This window comes from Scyliorhinus canicula, chromosome 5 (assembly GCF_902713615.1).
Source record: "Scyliorhinus canicula chromosome 5, sScyCan1.1, whole genome shotgun sequence".
In the NCBI taxonomy this organism is placed as follows: Eukaryota; Metazoa; Chordata; class Chondrichthyes; order Carcharhiniformes; family Scyliorhinidae; genus Scyliorhinus; species Scyliorhinus canicula.
The window spans coordinates 226,368,517-226,384,535 of record NC_052150.1 but is presented as its reverse complement, the minus strand read 5'-3'; the positions used below and the strand labels follow the sequence as shown (position 1 = coordinate 226,384,535).

The following is a 16,019-nucleotide window of genomic DNA, read 5'->3' as shown; positions in this document are numbered from 1 at the left end:
TCTCAAACAATGGCAAGTCAGAATACAGGAGGGAGACAGAGAACCTAGTGGAGTGGTGTAACAACAATCTCTCCCTCAATGCCAGCAAAACTAAAGAGTTGGTCATTGACTTCAGGAAGCAAAGTACTGTACACATGACGAGGTGGAGATGGTTGACAGCTTAAAATCCTAGGTGTGCATATCATCAAAAATCTGTCCTTGTCAACCAATTTCGACGCTACCACCAAGAAAGCACAACAGTAAATTGAAAATGAAAATCGCTTTTATTGTCAAGAGTAGGCTTCAATGAAGTTACTGTGAAAAACCCCTAGTCACCACATTCCGGCGCCTGTCCGGGGAGGCTGTGGGGTGCCTATACTTCCTGAGGAAACTAAAAAATTCGGAATGTCCATACTGACTCTTACCAAATTTTACAGGTGCACTGTAGAAAGCATCCTATCTGGCTGCATGACAGCCTGGTATTGCAACTGCTCAGTGCAAGACCGCAAGAAACTTCAGAGAGTCGTGAACACCGCCCAGTCCATCACACGAACCTGCCTCCCGTCCATTGACTCCATCGACACCCCCCGCTGCCTTGGCAAAGCGGGCAGCGTAATCAAGGACCCCTCCCACCCGACTTGCTCACTCTTTCAACTTCTTCCATCAGGCAGGAGATACAAAAGTCTGAGAATACGCACAAACAGATTCAAAAACAGGTTCTTCCCCGCTGCTACCAGACTCGTAAACAACTCTCTTATGGACTGATCTTTGTATCCTCATTGGCTGCAGGTGAGATCCCAGAGGACTGGAGAATAGCTAATGTGGTACTGCTATTTAAGAAAGGTAGCAGGTATAATCCTGGAAACTAGAGCCTCACGTCAGTAGTAGATAAATTATTGGAGAGAATTCTCAGGGACAGGATTTATACCCATTTGAAAACAGAGCGATAGCATGATATTGTGAAGGGGAGGTCATGCCTCGCTAACTTGATAGAGTTTTTTGAGGAGGTGACAAAGATGATTGATGAGTGGAGGGCAGTGGATGTTGTTTACAGACTGGTACAAAAGGTGAAGTCACAGGGGATCATAGAATATTGGAATATAGAACGTCAGAGAGATCTGGTCGTGCATGTCTACAGATCTTTGAAGGTGGCAACACAAATGGACAAGGTAGTCAAGAAAGCACATGGAATGCTTGCCTTCATTGGATGGGGCACAGAGTGTAAAAACTGGCAAGTCATTCTACAGTTGTATAGAACCTTGGTAAGGCTGCACTTGGAATATTGCATACAATTCTGGTTGTCACACCACCAGAAGGATGTGGAGGCTTTGATGGTGTAGAGGAGGTTTACCAGGATGTTGCCTGGTCTGAAGGGTGTTATCTATGTGGAGGGGCTGAATAAACACGGACTGTTTTCATTAGAAAGACGGAGGTTGAGGGGTGACCTGATAAAGGTCTACAATATTATGAGGGGCATGGATAGAGTGGATGGGCAGGCACTCTTTCCCAGGGTAGAGGGGCCAGTCACCAGGGGGCATAGGTTTAAGGTCCATGGGGCAAAATTTAGAGGAGATGTGCGAGGCAGGTTTTTTACGCAGAGGGTGGTGAGTGCCTGGAACGCGCTGCCAGGGGAGGTTGTGAAATTCGATACATTAACTTTTTTTTTTTTTTTTTTTTTTTTTTTTTTTTTTTTTTTTTTTTTTTTTAAATTTAGATTACCCAATCATTTTTCCAATTAAGGGGCAATTTAGAGTGGCCAATCCACCTAGCTTGCACATTTTTGGGTTGTGGGGGCGAAACCCACGCAGACACGGGGAGAATGTGCAAACTCCACACAGACAGTGACCCAGAGCCGGGATCGAACCTGGGACCTCAGCGCCGTGAGGCCGCAGTGCTAACCCACTGCGCCACCGTGCTGCCCTTTCGATACATTAACAACATTCAAAAGGCATCCTGGCAGACACATGGATAGGATGGGGATACAGCACAAGGAAGTGCTGAGGGTTTTGGCAAAGGTTGGTATCATGACCGTTGCAGGCTTGGAGGGCCAAAGGACCTGTTCCTGTGCTGTATTGTTCTTTGATCTGATTAATACTACACTCTTGTATGCTTCACCTGATGCTCGTGTCTATGCATTTACATTGTGTACCTTTTGTTGCCCTATTACATATTTTCTTTTCACATACTAAATGATCTGTTTGAGCTGCACACAGAAAAATACTCATTGTACCTTGGCACACATGACAATAAACTATTCCAATCCAATTTCATTTCTATACTTGTGAGACCCCGAGTGGTCAGTCGGTGAATTACAACACTCCAAGGTATCATCATATTTCCTTTGAAGGAATACATTAATACATTATCATCAGTATATTTACATATGATATCATTTGCCTGTGAATAGCAGCATTATTTTTTTAATTAATGTTTGAAACTGGTTTAACAATTTTTTATAAATATATATTATATATACATATACAAGGGGCTTTTCACAGTAACTTAATTGCAATGTAAGCCTACTTGTGACAATAAAGTGGAGATGCCAGTGTTGGACTGGGGTGAGCACAGTAAGAAGTTGTACAACACCAGGTTAAAGTCCAATAAGTTTGTTTCCAATCACTAGCTTTTGGAGCACTGATCCTTCCTCAGGTGACTGAAGAGGTGGGTTTCAGAAACATATATATAGACAAAGTCAATGATGCAAGACTACTTTGAATGTGAGTCTTTGCAGGTAATGAAGTCTTTACAGGTCCAGATGGAGCAACTGGAGAGAGGGATAATCACAGGTTAAAGAGGTGTGAATTGTCTCAAGGAATCCTACCAACTGTCCTGGCTTGAGACAATTCACACCTCTTTTACCTGTGATTATCCCTCTCTCCAGTTGCTCCATCTGGACCTGTAAAGACTTAATTGCTTGCAAAGTATTTAAAGTATTGTTTTGCATCATTGACTTTGTCTATATATATATATATGTTTCTGGAACCCACCTCTTCATTCACCTGAGGAAGGAGCTGTGCTCCGAAAGCTAATGATTCGAAACAAACCTGTTGGACTTGAACCTGGCGTTGTAAGACTTCTTACTGTGACAATAAAGGTTATTATTATTACATATACAGGAACAGCCAGCATAGTTTGTACAAATAGTCCAAATCTACAAATTGAGTCGATCAGATTTTCTTCTGACTCTGGATGACCTTCTCAAAGTTTGCCCTTACTGCTCAGAACTTGTAGATTCAATGTTCTCCATGACATTCTCATGCTCAGGAACTGTTGAACTATTTGACACTGCAGCTGACGTTGATTCTAACGTAGATTCATCATCTACCACGTTGTTGTGAAAGTCTTATCTGGTTTTCAAGAGTGTGCAATGATTTCTTCTTAAACCAACCCATCCTGTGTCGGTACATTGTAGGAACGAAGTACAGTGACTTCTCTCGACCAATTGCCCAAATCTTCTGTTCTCACAATGTCATCACTACTCAGAGGTGGTAAAGTTCTCGACCCTCTTATCATAGAACTGCTTTTGTTTTGCTTTAATGTTTTGCATTTGCTGCAGTGCCAGTGCATTCTCCTCCTTTTCCAAGTCTGGAAGTGTGGAATGCAAACTTCTATTCATTAGTAACACTGCTGCAGATCTACCAATTGACAATGGTGATGCTCTGTAACTCAATAGTGCAAGCTATGGATCAGATTGCTGCCCATTGCTTTCTTCAACAATTGCTTAACAAATGTGTACACCTTTATCTCCTGCCATAATTTGTTGGTGTATAGTATACACCCTGTATAGCATATCTATTCTTTAATTCTAACCAAATAGAACCATACAGCTCTCCTTATCTCTTTTTAGCTGCCTGGAAATGTAACTCAGGCAAAAGACCCCATGAAAGTATTGAAATGAGTGACCTGTTATCTGGGATGACGGGTGCACAGTATGCCTTCCACCATCAAAACTGAAAGTGGCTTTGTTTGAGGTGAGCTGGGTTCAATTCTGAGAATTTTTTATATTCTTCCTTACAACCTGATTCAAGCCCATCTGTTTTGGCAGGTTAAAATTCCTCATCACGTCTGGAGGAAGTGCCACCTCCAGTAAATTAAGGAACAGCTAATGGGATGTCAGAAGAATAGTCAGAGACATAATACAAAAGGGTCAAAGGCAACAGTATCCATCAAGAATGGGGCAACAAGGGCTGGCATGGTGGCACAGTGGTTAGCACTCACGGCACTGAGGACCCAGGTTTCATCCCGGCCCTGGGTCACTGTCCGTGTGGAGTTTGCACATTCTCCTCGTGTCTGCGTGGGCCTCATCTCCACAAACCCAAAGATGTGCAGACTAAGTGGATTGGCCATGCTAAATTGCTCCTTAATTGGAGAAAAAAAAAATGGGTATTCTAAATGTAAAAAAAAGAATGGGGTAACAAAGGAAATATTGGCCTGAATATTTTGCTCAGTGGTGAAGTGGAGGTATATGTTCTGACTGCAATTAAAAGTATGTGCCTACCTTTATCATTGGCTGCAATGGGATCTTATTCTATTGCTGCAGCATGGATCAATCAACAAGATGAGTGGGGAGCCTGGTCGTCAGGCACAATCCTGATGTAGCCTCATCCCTTTTAAATCACAAGCTGAAAGCATGCCCTTTTGAGGTCTGCCTTCAGCTCGGTGATAGGGAAGTCTTTCTAATGATTGTGAGATTTTGCATAATATGTTCCAACCTCCCATGGCACCATCCCCAACCCCGCAGCACCACCATAGCTGGAACCCCAGCTTTGCATCCTCTAAATCACCTGCCCCAGCATGGCTCCTCTGACTTTGGACCCCTACCTCCCTATCGCCACCCCCAACTTTTCTCTTGACATTTGCGGGCCTGAGGAACTTGGGTTTGGGGGAGCAGAACTATGCTGGGGGTGGTTGGGGAATGGAGCCAGGATGTGTGAGTAGGGCAGGGGCATGTTGACCTCTGACTTAAAGGGCTGGACTCCTAACCAGTCCCCACACCTGTTAGGAGAAACCCTGAAATAATCAACTGATATATTTCTGTAGGTTCAGGGAAATCAACCCAGGTTTACGCATAGATATATACTGGTGGACATCAGCATTAGCTCCAGTCATGTGCACCACAACTTCCAGACTTGGGTATAAGTAGAACACTATTGTGACTCTCAGATCCAGCTGTTATTGGGACCTTAAGGACCAGGCCATAAGAAGAGGTCATGCTCCAATCAGGAAAATTACGACTATAACTAGCTTCTAACTGAATTGAAAGAGAAAGAGAGAATGGGGCTTCCCTCATTCCCATGTGCGTGATCTCAGCCTGAGATCTGCTGTTCCCAACATTTTCTGTAGCTCTCTCTGGCACCCTCACAACCACATATCACTGTTCAATAAAGACATTTAAAACATTTACATTGTAACAACCCAAGTGAATCACAATTACATGATTGCAGAAACACCCTGATTGCATCACTGGCTTTCTGATATGTCACAAAGCTTTCAGCTCATCATCTCAGGATGTTTGTTCATCTCAGCCTTTCTGCCAAGGTCTTGTAGCGAAGTAGAGGAACCAGAGGAGGAGGAGGACATGGATTCATCAGATTATCAAAGATGTGATTCACTTTTTGGTTAGTCTGTATAAATATATATTTTGTTTCTAACTTGGTAATATTTTGTAGGCTCATTTTACTGAGTCATCCTGGTCCCAGGTTTCTAGAGTTAGGGGCCGGAATCCTCTGGCCGTTGGAATTCTCTGTTCCAGTGGGTTTCTCTGCAGTGTGGGGTCGCTTGAATGGGAAATCCCATTGACAAGTGGCGGGAGTAGAGAATCCTGCTGCCAGTGAACAGCGCACTGCCGGGAAACATGCGGCTGGGGAATGGAGAACCCCACCAGGGGAGTTCTAACCTAATTTGTAGGGGAGAATCCCATGGGAGAATGCCAGTTTTATTCCATGTATAATATTCATACTCCCTGTTGACTCCATAGATTCATAGACGTTTATAGTACAGAAGGAGACCAATTATAGCACAAAAGGAGGCCATTTAGCCGATCTTGTCTAGGCCGTTAACAAAGATCTGACGACACTCCCATTTTCTAGTGCTTGGCCCGTAGCCCTGAAGGCTACAGAGGGCAAGCGAATTTCTAAATTTTACAAGTGTTTATGACTCAAACACCCTATCAGGCAGTGAGTTCCAGCCTCCCACTACCCACTGAGTGAAAAAGTTTCTCCTCAACCCCTCTCTTGACCTTCTACCTCTTGCCATAAATCTATGCCCCCTGGTTATTGAACCCTCTCCAAATGGAAAAAGTGCTTGTTATCCACCCTATCCATGCCCCTCATAATCTCATACACCTCTCTCCGGTCCTCTCTCGACCTTCACTGCTTCAAGGAAAACAGCCCCAAACTATCCAATTTTTCCTCATAGCTCAGATCCCCCAGCCAGGAAGCATCCAGGTAAATCTTCTCTGCACCTTCTCCAGTGCAATCACACCCTTCCTATAATATGGTAACCAGAACTGCATGCAATACTCCAGTTGTGGCCTAACTAGTATTTTAGACAGTTCCAGCATGACCTCCTTGCTCTTTTTCCATACCTCGGCTAATATGCCTTCTTCACCACCTTATCTACCTGCCCTGCCACCTCCTGGCATCTATGGATATGCACTCCAAAGTCATAGAATCACTACAGTGCAGAAGGAGGACATTCGACCCATCGGGTTTTTCACAGTTCCCGAGTGCTCAAGGCGGCGGCCTGCAGCAGCCGCGCCGTGCTCCATGGCGGACTCAGTCCGCGGACCTGGACCTAAAGTAGTGCCCCCCACTATCGGCCGCTTGCGTGGCCCGGACCACCCGCCCACATTGCCCCCAGCCCGGAATGAAGCCCCTCTGCCCGCCGATCGGCCCTCCCCCGAATATGGCGACCCCGACATGATTCTGCAGCCGCCATGCGAGCTTCCTGGACACGTGTGAGCACATGTAACCCATGCTGTTGGGAATTCGACTGGTTGGGGACGGAGCATCATGGGGTGGGCCTTAGGCAATGGCTTGAGGTGGCGGATAATCGGCGCGGCGTGCTTTTCAGGGGGCCGAGAATTCAAAAACCAGCGCCGCTCCCAATTTCGCTGTCAAAACGGATTCTCTGCCCTTATGCCGAAAGCGATTTTGCCGTCGGGAGCGGAGAATCCAGCCCAAGGTAAATGAGCTTGTTGCACACATTCAAATTGGCGGTACAATGTTGTGGGCATTACAGGAGACGTGGCTGCCAGGGGATCAGGCCTGGGATCTAAATATCCAAGGTTATGTTTCCTTTCGAAAGAACAGGCAGACAAAGGGGGTGGGTTTGCATTGTTAATAAGGAATGAAGTTAAATCGTTAGCAAGTAGTGATATAGGATCAGAAGGCATACAATCTCTGTGGGTAGTGTTGAGAAATCGCAAAGTTAAAAAGACCCTGATGGGAGTTATGTACAGGTCCCCTAACAGTAGTCAGGATGTGGGGCAGAAAATAAATCAGCAGATAGAAAAGATAAAATAGGCAATATGACAATAATCATGGGGGACTTCAGTATGCATGTGGACTGGGAAAATCAGGTTGATAGTGGATCCCAAGAAAAGGACTTTGTGGAATGTCTAAGACATGTTTTTTTAGAGCAGCTTGTGACAGAGCCTACCGGGGAACAGCCAATTCTGAATTTGTTGATGTGTAATGGGACAAACTTGATTTGGGAAGTTAAGGTGAAGAACATTTAGGGAACAGTGACCACAATATGATAGAATTTACCCTGCAGTTTGAGAGGGAGAAGCTGCAATCAGATGTAGCCGTATTACAATTAAATAAGGGTAACTACAAAGAAATAAGGGAGGAGCTGGCCAGAGTTGATTGGAAAAGGAGCCAAGCATGGAAGACAGTGGAACAACAACGGCAGGAGTTATAATAATAATAATCTTTATTGTCACAAGTAGACTTACATCAACACTGCAATGAAGTTACTGTGAAAATCCCCGAGTCGTCACATTCCATCCCTGTTCGGGGACACAGAGAGAGAATTCAGATTGTTCAATTCACCTGACAGCATGTCTTTCCGGACTTGTGGGAGGAAACTGGAGTACCTGGTGGAAACCCATGCAGACACAGGGGGAACATGCAGACTCCGCACAGACAGTGACGCAAGCCGGGAATTGAACAGGGACTCTACCCACTGTGCTACCGTGCTGCCCATGCTGTTTTTGGGGGCTATTCGAGAGGCACAACAGAAATTCATCCCAAGGAGGAGGAAACATGCTAAAGGGAGGACAAGACAAAGTGGCAAGGATTAGTGGGAAATCAGAGGACTGGGAAGCCTTTAAATGCTAGCAGAGGACAACTAAAAAAGCAATAAGGGGGAGATGATGAAATATGTGTGTAAGCTAGCTAGTAATATAAAGGAAGATAGGAAGAGTATTTTTCAATATATAAAAGGTTAAGAGAGAGGCAAAAATCGAGATTGGATCATTGGAAAATGTGGCTGGAGAAGTAATTATAGGAAACAAAGAAATGGGAGATGAACTAAATAGTTACTTTGCATCAACCTTCACGTTGGAAGACACCAGTGGGATGCCAGAGCTCCAGGAGAATCCAGGCATAGAGAGGTGAGTGTGAGAGTTTGGCTCAAGATAAGAATCAGAACTTGATGGAAAATGGAATGTCAAAGCTTTATGTAAAATGTGTACGTGACTTTCGAGATGAATTGCTCCTGCTTTTGCACTGATCAATTTGCAATAACAGGACACAGCTGGGATAAGTTCCTCATTCCAGCGATATTAATAATTTTAGCTGAGAATAAAAGAATGTGTCCCTAACTTGAGCCACTAAGGGGGCCGTCTCCAGAAAAGGGGAAGTGTCATATTGCATATAAGCTACTATCAAATGTAATAATATTGGCTTGCTGAGGTGCTTCCCCGAAGCATAGTGGTGTAGCCCCGGCCGTGAATAAACATATGTTGAAGTGACTTGATGTTCGATTGATCCTTTCATCTGGACTGAGAGTAGCGAATTCTCAAGTGCAGTGACCATCACTAAGGAGAACGTTCTGGGGAAACTGAAAGGTCTGAAGGTGGACTAATTGCTTGGACCGGATGGACTAAAAGAAATAGCTGAGGAGATTTTGGAGGCATTGGTGGTGATCTTTCAGGAATCACTGGAGGCAGGAGGGTCCCAGAGAACTGGAAAGTGGCTAAAGTAACAACGCTGGTAAAGAAGGGAGGGAGGCAGGAGACGGGAAATTATAGGCTGGTTCGCCTGCCTTTGGCCATTGGTAAGTGTAGTGATTCTCGCCTGAGTGTGTACAGAAGGGGCTGATGGGAAATGGAAGTACCACCAGGGGGCAGCACGGGGACATATAAGAGTGACGCCGAAGGCCCGCCCTCGCTCACTTTGGCTGGAGAGGCAGTGGAGCAGGACAGGACGGAAGTTGAGCTCAGAGCTGCAAGTGGTTAGGCCTAGTTGCAGAGCATAGAAAAGCAGTATCTTTACAAGTGCCATTCTGTAAGTAAAAGCTAACGAAGTAATTTATTGTGGAGCACAATAAACCATCCTTCAACTGCTGAACGACTTCTAGCATTCTTTTAAGAAACATAACAGTAAAATTTTTGAGTCCATTATTAAAGATGAGATAGCAGAGTACTTGGAAGTGCATGATAAAATAGGACTGAGTCAGCACGGCTTCATCAGGGGAGGTCAAATCTGTTAGAGTTGTTTGAGGAAGTAACAAGGAAGTTAGACAAAGGAGAACCAAAGGGCAGTACGGTAGCACAAGTGGATAGCACGGTGGCTTCACAGTGCCAGGGTCCCAGGCTTGTTTCCCTGCTGGGTCACTGTCTGTGCGGAGTCTGCACGGTCTCCCCGTGTCTGCATGGGTTTTCTCCAGGTGCTCCGGTTTCCTCCCACAGTCCAAAGATGTGCAGGTTAGGTGGATTGGCCATTATAAATTGCCCTTAGTGACCAAAAAGTTAGGAGGGGTTACTGCAATACGGGGATAGTGTGGAAGTGAGGGCTTAAGTGGGTCAGTGCTGACTTGATGGGCCGAATGGCCTCCTTCTGCACGATGTTCTATGTTGAGTGGACATGATTTATTTCGATTTCCAGAATGCCTTTGACAAGGTGCCGCATAGGAGACTGTTAAATAAGTTAAGGGCCCATGGAGTTAAGGGCATGGATAGAGGATTGGCTGACTGGGGCCTTTTTCACGATGGCAGGCGGTGACTTGTGTGCCTCAGGGGTTGGTGCTGGGGCCACAGCTTTTCACAATATACATTAATGACTTGGAAGAAGGAACCAAAAGCACTGTTGCTAAGTTTGCAGATGATGACTTCCGGTGGCTGTGATGAAGTAGGAAGCCACACATTTGGGAGCTCCCGTTTTAAACGGTCCTTTTGGCTCTTTTTAGAGCCCAAAACGGAAATTTTTCGACGTCTCCCGGTGGGGGAAGGTGTGCTGAACGACTTTCCCCGCAGTCCATGACTCGAACTCGGAGTGGAAAGGGGGAAAAAGCAGCAGCAGCTCCCCAGAAAAAACGGGGGAAGGGATCCAAGATGGCCGCCGGCAGAGCTCCAGAGGAATGGAAACAGTGGGCCCAGGTGCAACTAGCTGCTCTCCTGCGCTGCTTCACAGACTTCAAGGCTGAGGTACTGAGCTCTCTGCAGGAAACAAACAGAAGGCTGTCGGAGATTCAGACCACCCAGGGTGCTGCCATCAACGAGTTGCAGACGCAGGCCACTGAACGAGAGGAGGAGGCCGTGGTCCTCGTGACTAAGGTGGAGGGGCACGAGGCACTCCACAAGAAGTGGCAGGAACGCTTCGAGGACCTTGATCACCGCATGAGGCGGAAAAAAGTGCGGATCTTGGGCCTTGCGGAGGGGCTGGAGGGGTCGGACCTGACAACCTATGTGGCTATAATGCTGAACTCACTAGTGGGGGCCGGGTCTTTCCATCTGCCCTTGGAGCTGGAGGGAGCACACAGAGTACTGGCCAGGAGGCCTAAGGACAATGAACCCCCGCGTGCAGTGCTGGTGAGGTTCACCGGTTCAGTGATCGGGAGTGTGTGCTGCGCTGGGCCAAGAAGGTGAAGAGCAGCAAGTGGGAGAATGGGGTAGTACGGATCTACCAGGATTGGAGTGCGGAGGTGGCTAAGTGGCGGTCCGGATTTAATCGGACGAAGGAGGTGCTTTACAGGCAAAAGATAAAGTTTGGAATGTTGCAGCCTGCGCGCCTGTGGGTAACTTATTCGGACCGGCATTATTATTTCGATTCCCCGGAGGAGGCGTGGGCCTTCGTGCGGACGGAGAAACTGGACTTGAACTAGGGGTTTGGGGTTGCGGGGTCGGTTGTAATATCTTAGCGCTGGATTCTGCTGTTACTATGTTCTCTTTTTTTGTACTTTTGCAATTTTGATATGGTTATTTATGGGGGTGTTCTGCTATGTTTGTTTCTGCTGTGGGGCATTGGTTGAGTTGTGTATCTTGTTGGGAGGTTTGTTGTATTCTATGTCGGGTTGGGGGTATGGAGTGGGGCTGTTATTTGGGAGCTGCGTCAGAAGGGTGTGGTGGGGCAGTGCGAAAGCGCGGGCCTCTGGTTTCCCGCGCTGCGGGGCTGGGGGGCGGAGACGGTGACGGGGAGGCGGGGCCTTAACTGGTTCTTCCCCGCGCTGGAGCGGTGCCTGGAGGAGGGATAGATTGGGGGATGATCCCACTTTGGGAGGGGTCGGGCTATTGGCGGGAGTTTCCGGGGTCAGCAGAAGTTAACTGACCCACGGAAGTACAATGGAGGATGGTTCGCGGCTGGGAGGGTTCCTAGCCTGGGGGGGAAGGGAGGGGGGGAAAGGGGAATACCGGGTTGCTGCTGGTAGGGTCAGGAAGGAGCTGGTGGGGGCTGGGGGGACAGAGGAGAGGTGTTGTCGCTGTGGGGACTGGGTCGGGCAGGGGGTGCTGGCCTGGGGCGGGCAGTCGATGGGCTATGGCTAGTCAACGGGGGAGGGGGGGGGGGGGTCGCCCTCTGATCCGGTTGGTCACCTGGAATGCGAGAGGGTTGAATGGGCCGGTGAAGCGGTCGAGGGTACTGGCTCACCTGAAGGGGCTAAAGGCAGATGTGGCAATGCTTCAGGAGACCCACCTGAAGGTGGCGGACCAGGTCCGCTTGAGGAAGGGATGGGTGGGGCAGGTTATCCACTCTGGGTTGGATGTGAAGAACCGGGGGAGTGGCGATTCTGGTGGGGAAAAATGTGTTGTTTGAGGCATCGGAGGTGGTGGCGGATAAGGGGGGTAGGTATGTTATGATTAGGGGCAGGCTACAAGGAGAGAAGGTGGTACTGGCTAGTGTGTATGCCCCAAATTGGGACGATGCGGGCTTTATGAGGCGTATGTTGGGACGGGTCCCGGATCTGGAGGCGGGAGGTCTGATCATGGGGGGAACTTTAATACGGTGTTGGATCCTTCACTGGATCGGTCCAGCTCTAGGACGGGTAGGAGGCCGGCGGCGGCCAAGGTACTGAGAGGGTTTATGGATCAGATGGGGGGGTGGATCCATGGAGGTTTGTGAGGCCGAGGGCACGCGAGTACTCTTTCTTCTCCCACGTACATAGGGTCTACTCTCGGATAGATTTCTTCGTGGTGAGTAGGGGACTGATTCCAAGAGTGGAGGATGCCGAGTATTCGGCCATTGCAATCTCCGACCACGCTCCGCATTGGATAGAGTTGGAGATGGGGGAGGTGCGGGACCAATGTCCGTTGTGGCGGTTGGATGTGGGGTTGTTGGCGGAGGAGAAGGTGTGTAGGAGGGTCCGGGCAAGTATTGAGGGGTACCTTGGGGTGAATGATGCGGGGGATGTTCAGGTGGGGATGGTCTGGGAAGCCCTGAAGGCAGTGATCGTGGGGAGCTGATATCCATCCGGGCACACATGGAGAGGAGCGAGAGGAGTGAGAGGGATAGACTGGTGGGAAAGATGCTGGAGGTGGACAGGAGGTATGCAGAGGCACCAGAGGAGGGACTGTTGGGAGAGAGGCGCAGCCTGCAGGCTGAATTTGATTTGCTGACCACTAGAAAGGCGGAGGCACAGTGGAGGAAGGCACAAGGGGCAGTGTACGAACATGGTGAAAAGGCGAGGAGGATGCTGGCTCATCAGCTCCGCAAGCGGGATGCGGCTAAGGAAATTGCTGGAGTGAGAGACAAGAGTGGGAATGTGGTGCGGAAGGGGGTAGAGGTGAATGAGGTCTTCAAGGACTTTTACGGGGAACTGTACCGGTCGGAGCCAACGGGGGAGAGGAGGGGAATGGAGAGGTTCCTTGACGGGCTTTCTTTCCCGAAGGTGCAGGAGGAGAAGGTGGAGGGGTTGGGTGCGCCGATTGAGCTGGAGGAGCTAGTTAAGGGGATCGGGCAGATGCAGTCAGGGAAGGCACCGGGGCCAGATGGGTTCCCGGTGGAATTTTATAAAAAGTTTGTGGACCTAGTGGGCCCCTTGCTGGTGCGGACACTCAATGAAGCGTGGGAAGATAGAGTGGAGTGGGGGTACTTATGGGAGGTGTTGGGGAGGTTTGGATTTGGTGAATGCTTCATTAGATGGGTAAGGCTGCTATATGAGGCCCCGATGGCATGCGTGGCCACGAATAGGAGGAGGTCGGAGTACTTCCGGCTTTACCGAGGGACCAGGCAGGGTTGCCCCCTGTCCCCCTTGTTGTTTGCACTGGCAATCGAGCCGCTGGCGATGGCGTTGAGGGATTCAGAGAGGTGGAGAGGCTTGGTGCGAGGTGGAGAGGAACATAGGGTGTCGTTGTATGCCGATGACCTGTTACTGTATGTGGCGGACCCGGTGGGAGGGATGCCGGGGGTGATGGAGTTGCTCGCTAAGTTTGGGACCTTTTCAGGTTATAAATTAAATTTAGGCAAGAGTGAGGTGTTTGTGGTGCACCCTGGAGACCAGGAGGATGGAATTGGTAGGCTCCCGCCTAGGCAGGCAGGGGAGAGCTTTAGGTACCTGGGGGTGCAGGTGGCCAGGGACTGGGGGACTCTTCACAAGCATAATTTCACCAGACTTGTAGATCAGATGGAGGAGGAGTTCAAGAGGTGGGACATGCTGCCATTATCGTTGGCGGGGAGGGTACAGTCCGTCAAAATGACGGGGCTTCCGAGGTTCTTGTTCCTCTTTCAGTGCTTGCCCATCTTTATCCCCAGGGCCTTCTTTAGGAGAGTGACTCGCAGTATTCTGAGCTTTGTGTGGGCGCATGAGAGTGAAGTGGGTGTTCCTGGAGCGAGGGAGGGATAGAGGCGGGCTGGCGCTGCCCAACCTTCTGGGGTACTATTGGGTGGCCAATGTGTCAATGGTGCGTAAATGGGGGATGGAGGGGGGAGGGGCGGCGTGGAAAAGAATGGAGATGGCGTCATGTAGAGGTACGAGCCTGGGTGCCATGGTAACGGCGCCGTTGCCGCTCTCCCCTAAGAGGTTTACCACGAGCCCGGTGGTGGCGGCGACCCTAAGAATCTGGGGACAGTGGAGGCGGCATAGGGGGGAAACAGGGGGCTCGATGGAGGCTCCACTGGGTGGCAACCATCGGTTCATCCCAGGGAACAAGGATGGGGGATTTAGGGGGTGGCAAAGGGCGGGCATCAGCAAATTGAGGGACCTGTTTATTGGTAGGAGGTTTGCGGGCCTGGGGGAACTGGAAGATAAATTTGGCCTTCCCCAAGGGAACATGTTCAGATACTTGCAGGTAAAGGCGTTTGCTAGGCGACAGGTAGAGGGATTCCCTTTGCTGCCCTTGCAGGGGACGATGGACAGAGTGCTTTCGGGGGTGTGGGTCGGAGAGGGGAAGGTGTCTGACATCTATAAGGTAATGCAGGAGGTGGAGGAGTCGTCAGTGGAGGAGCTGAAGGCTAAATGGGAGGAGGAACTCGGGGAGCAGATAGAGGACGGGACTTGGGCGGATGCCTTGGAGAGAGTCAACTCTTCTTCCTCATGTGCGAGGCTTAGTCTCATCCAATTTAAGGTGCTGCACCGGGCCCACATGTCCGGGACTAGGATGAGTAGGTTCTTTGGGGGTGAGGACAGGTGCACCAGATGTTCGGGGAGTCCAGCGAACCACGCCCATATGTTCTGGGCATGCCCAGCACTGGAAAAATTCTGGAAGGGGGTGGCGGGGACGGTGTCGAGGGTGGTTGGATCCAGGGTCAAACCAGGGTGGGGACTCGCGATTTTTGGAGTTGCGGTAGAGCCGGGAGTGCAGGAGGCGAAAGAGGCCGGTGTCCTGGCCTTTGCGTCCCTAGTAGCCCGACGAAGGATTCTGCTACAGTGGAAGGATGCAAGGCCCCCAAGTGTGGAGACCTGGATCAGTGACATGGCGGGATTTATAAAATTGGAAAGGGTCAAATTTTCCCTGAGAGGATCAGTACAACGGTTCTATAAACGGTGGCAGCCTTTTCTGGACTTCCTGGCTCAAAGATAGGTAACTTGGTCAATAGCAGCAGCAACCCGGGGTGGGGTGGGGGGAGGGGGGGGGGGGGGGGGGGGGGTGGGGGGGGTGTTCCTTATTGTAGTGTCTATTCTGTAACTTTATATTGTGTTAATTTGCGTTGTTGTTAAAATGCTGTGTTGTTCATGGAGGTGGGGCGAATGTTTATGATTGTTAATATTATTGTTATTTTTGGTATTTTACTATGGTGCGTTATTGTTGTATAAATTCAAAATTTTTCAATAAAAATTATTTCAAAAAAAAAATAATTTGCAGATGATACAAAGATCTGTAGAGAGACAGGTAGTATTGAGGAAGCAGCCGGGCTGCAGACGGACCTGGATAGGCTTGGAGAGTGGACAATGAAGTGGCAGATGGAGTACAATGTGGAAAAGTGTGATATTATGAAAATCGCTTATTGTCACGAGTAGGCTTCAATGAAGTTACTGTGAAAAGCCCCTAGTCGCCACATTCCGGCGCCTGTCCGGGGAGGCTGGTACGGGAATTATGCTGGTATTATGCACTTTGGAAGGAGAAATTGAGGCAAGGACTATTTTCTAAATGGGAATTG

The 16,019-nt window shown here is 48.9% G+C and overlaps 1 protein-coding gene across 5 annotated transcripts in view; it reads left to right on the top strand.

Moving 5' to 3' along the window:
* Nucleotides 1-5,525: 5,525 nt before the first annotated feature.
* LOC119966630 overlaps nt 5,526-16,019 on the top strand; it is a 360,402-nt gene continuing 349,908 nt past the window's right edge. For all 5 annotated transcript variants that reach the window (XM_038798649.1, XM_038798647.1, XM_038798645.1 and 2 more), the window contains exon 1: nt 5,526-5,600. In XM_038798649.1, the coding sequence (XP_038654577.1) occupies nt 5,561-5,600 (40 nt within the window). In that variant the 5' untranslated portion in view covers nt 5,526-5,560. The remainder of the gene's footprint in view (nt 5,601-16,019) is intronic.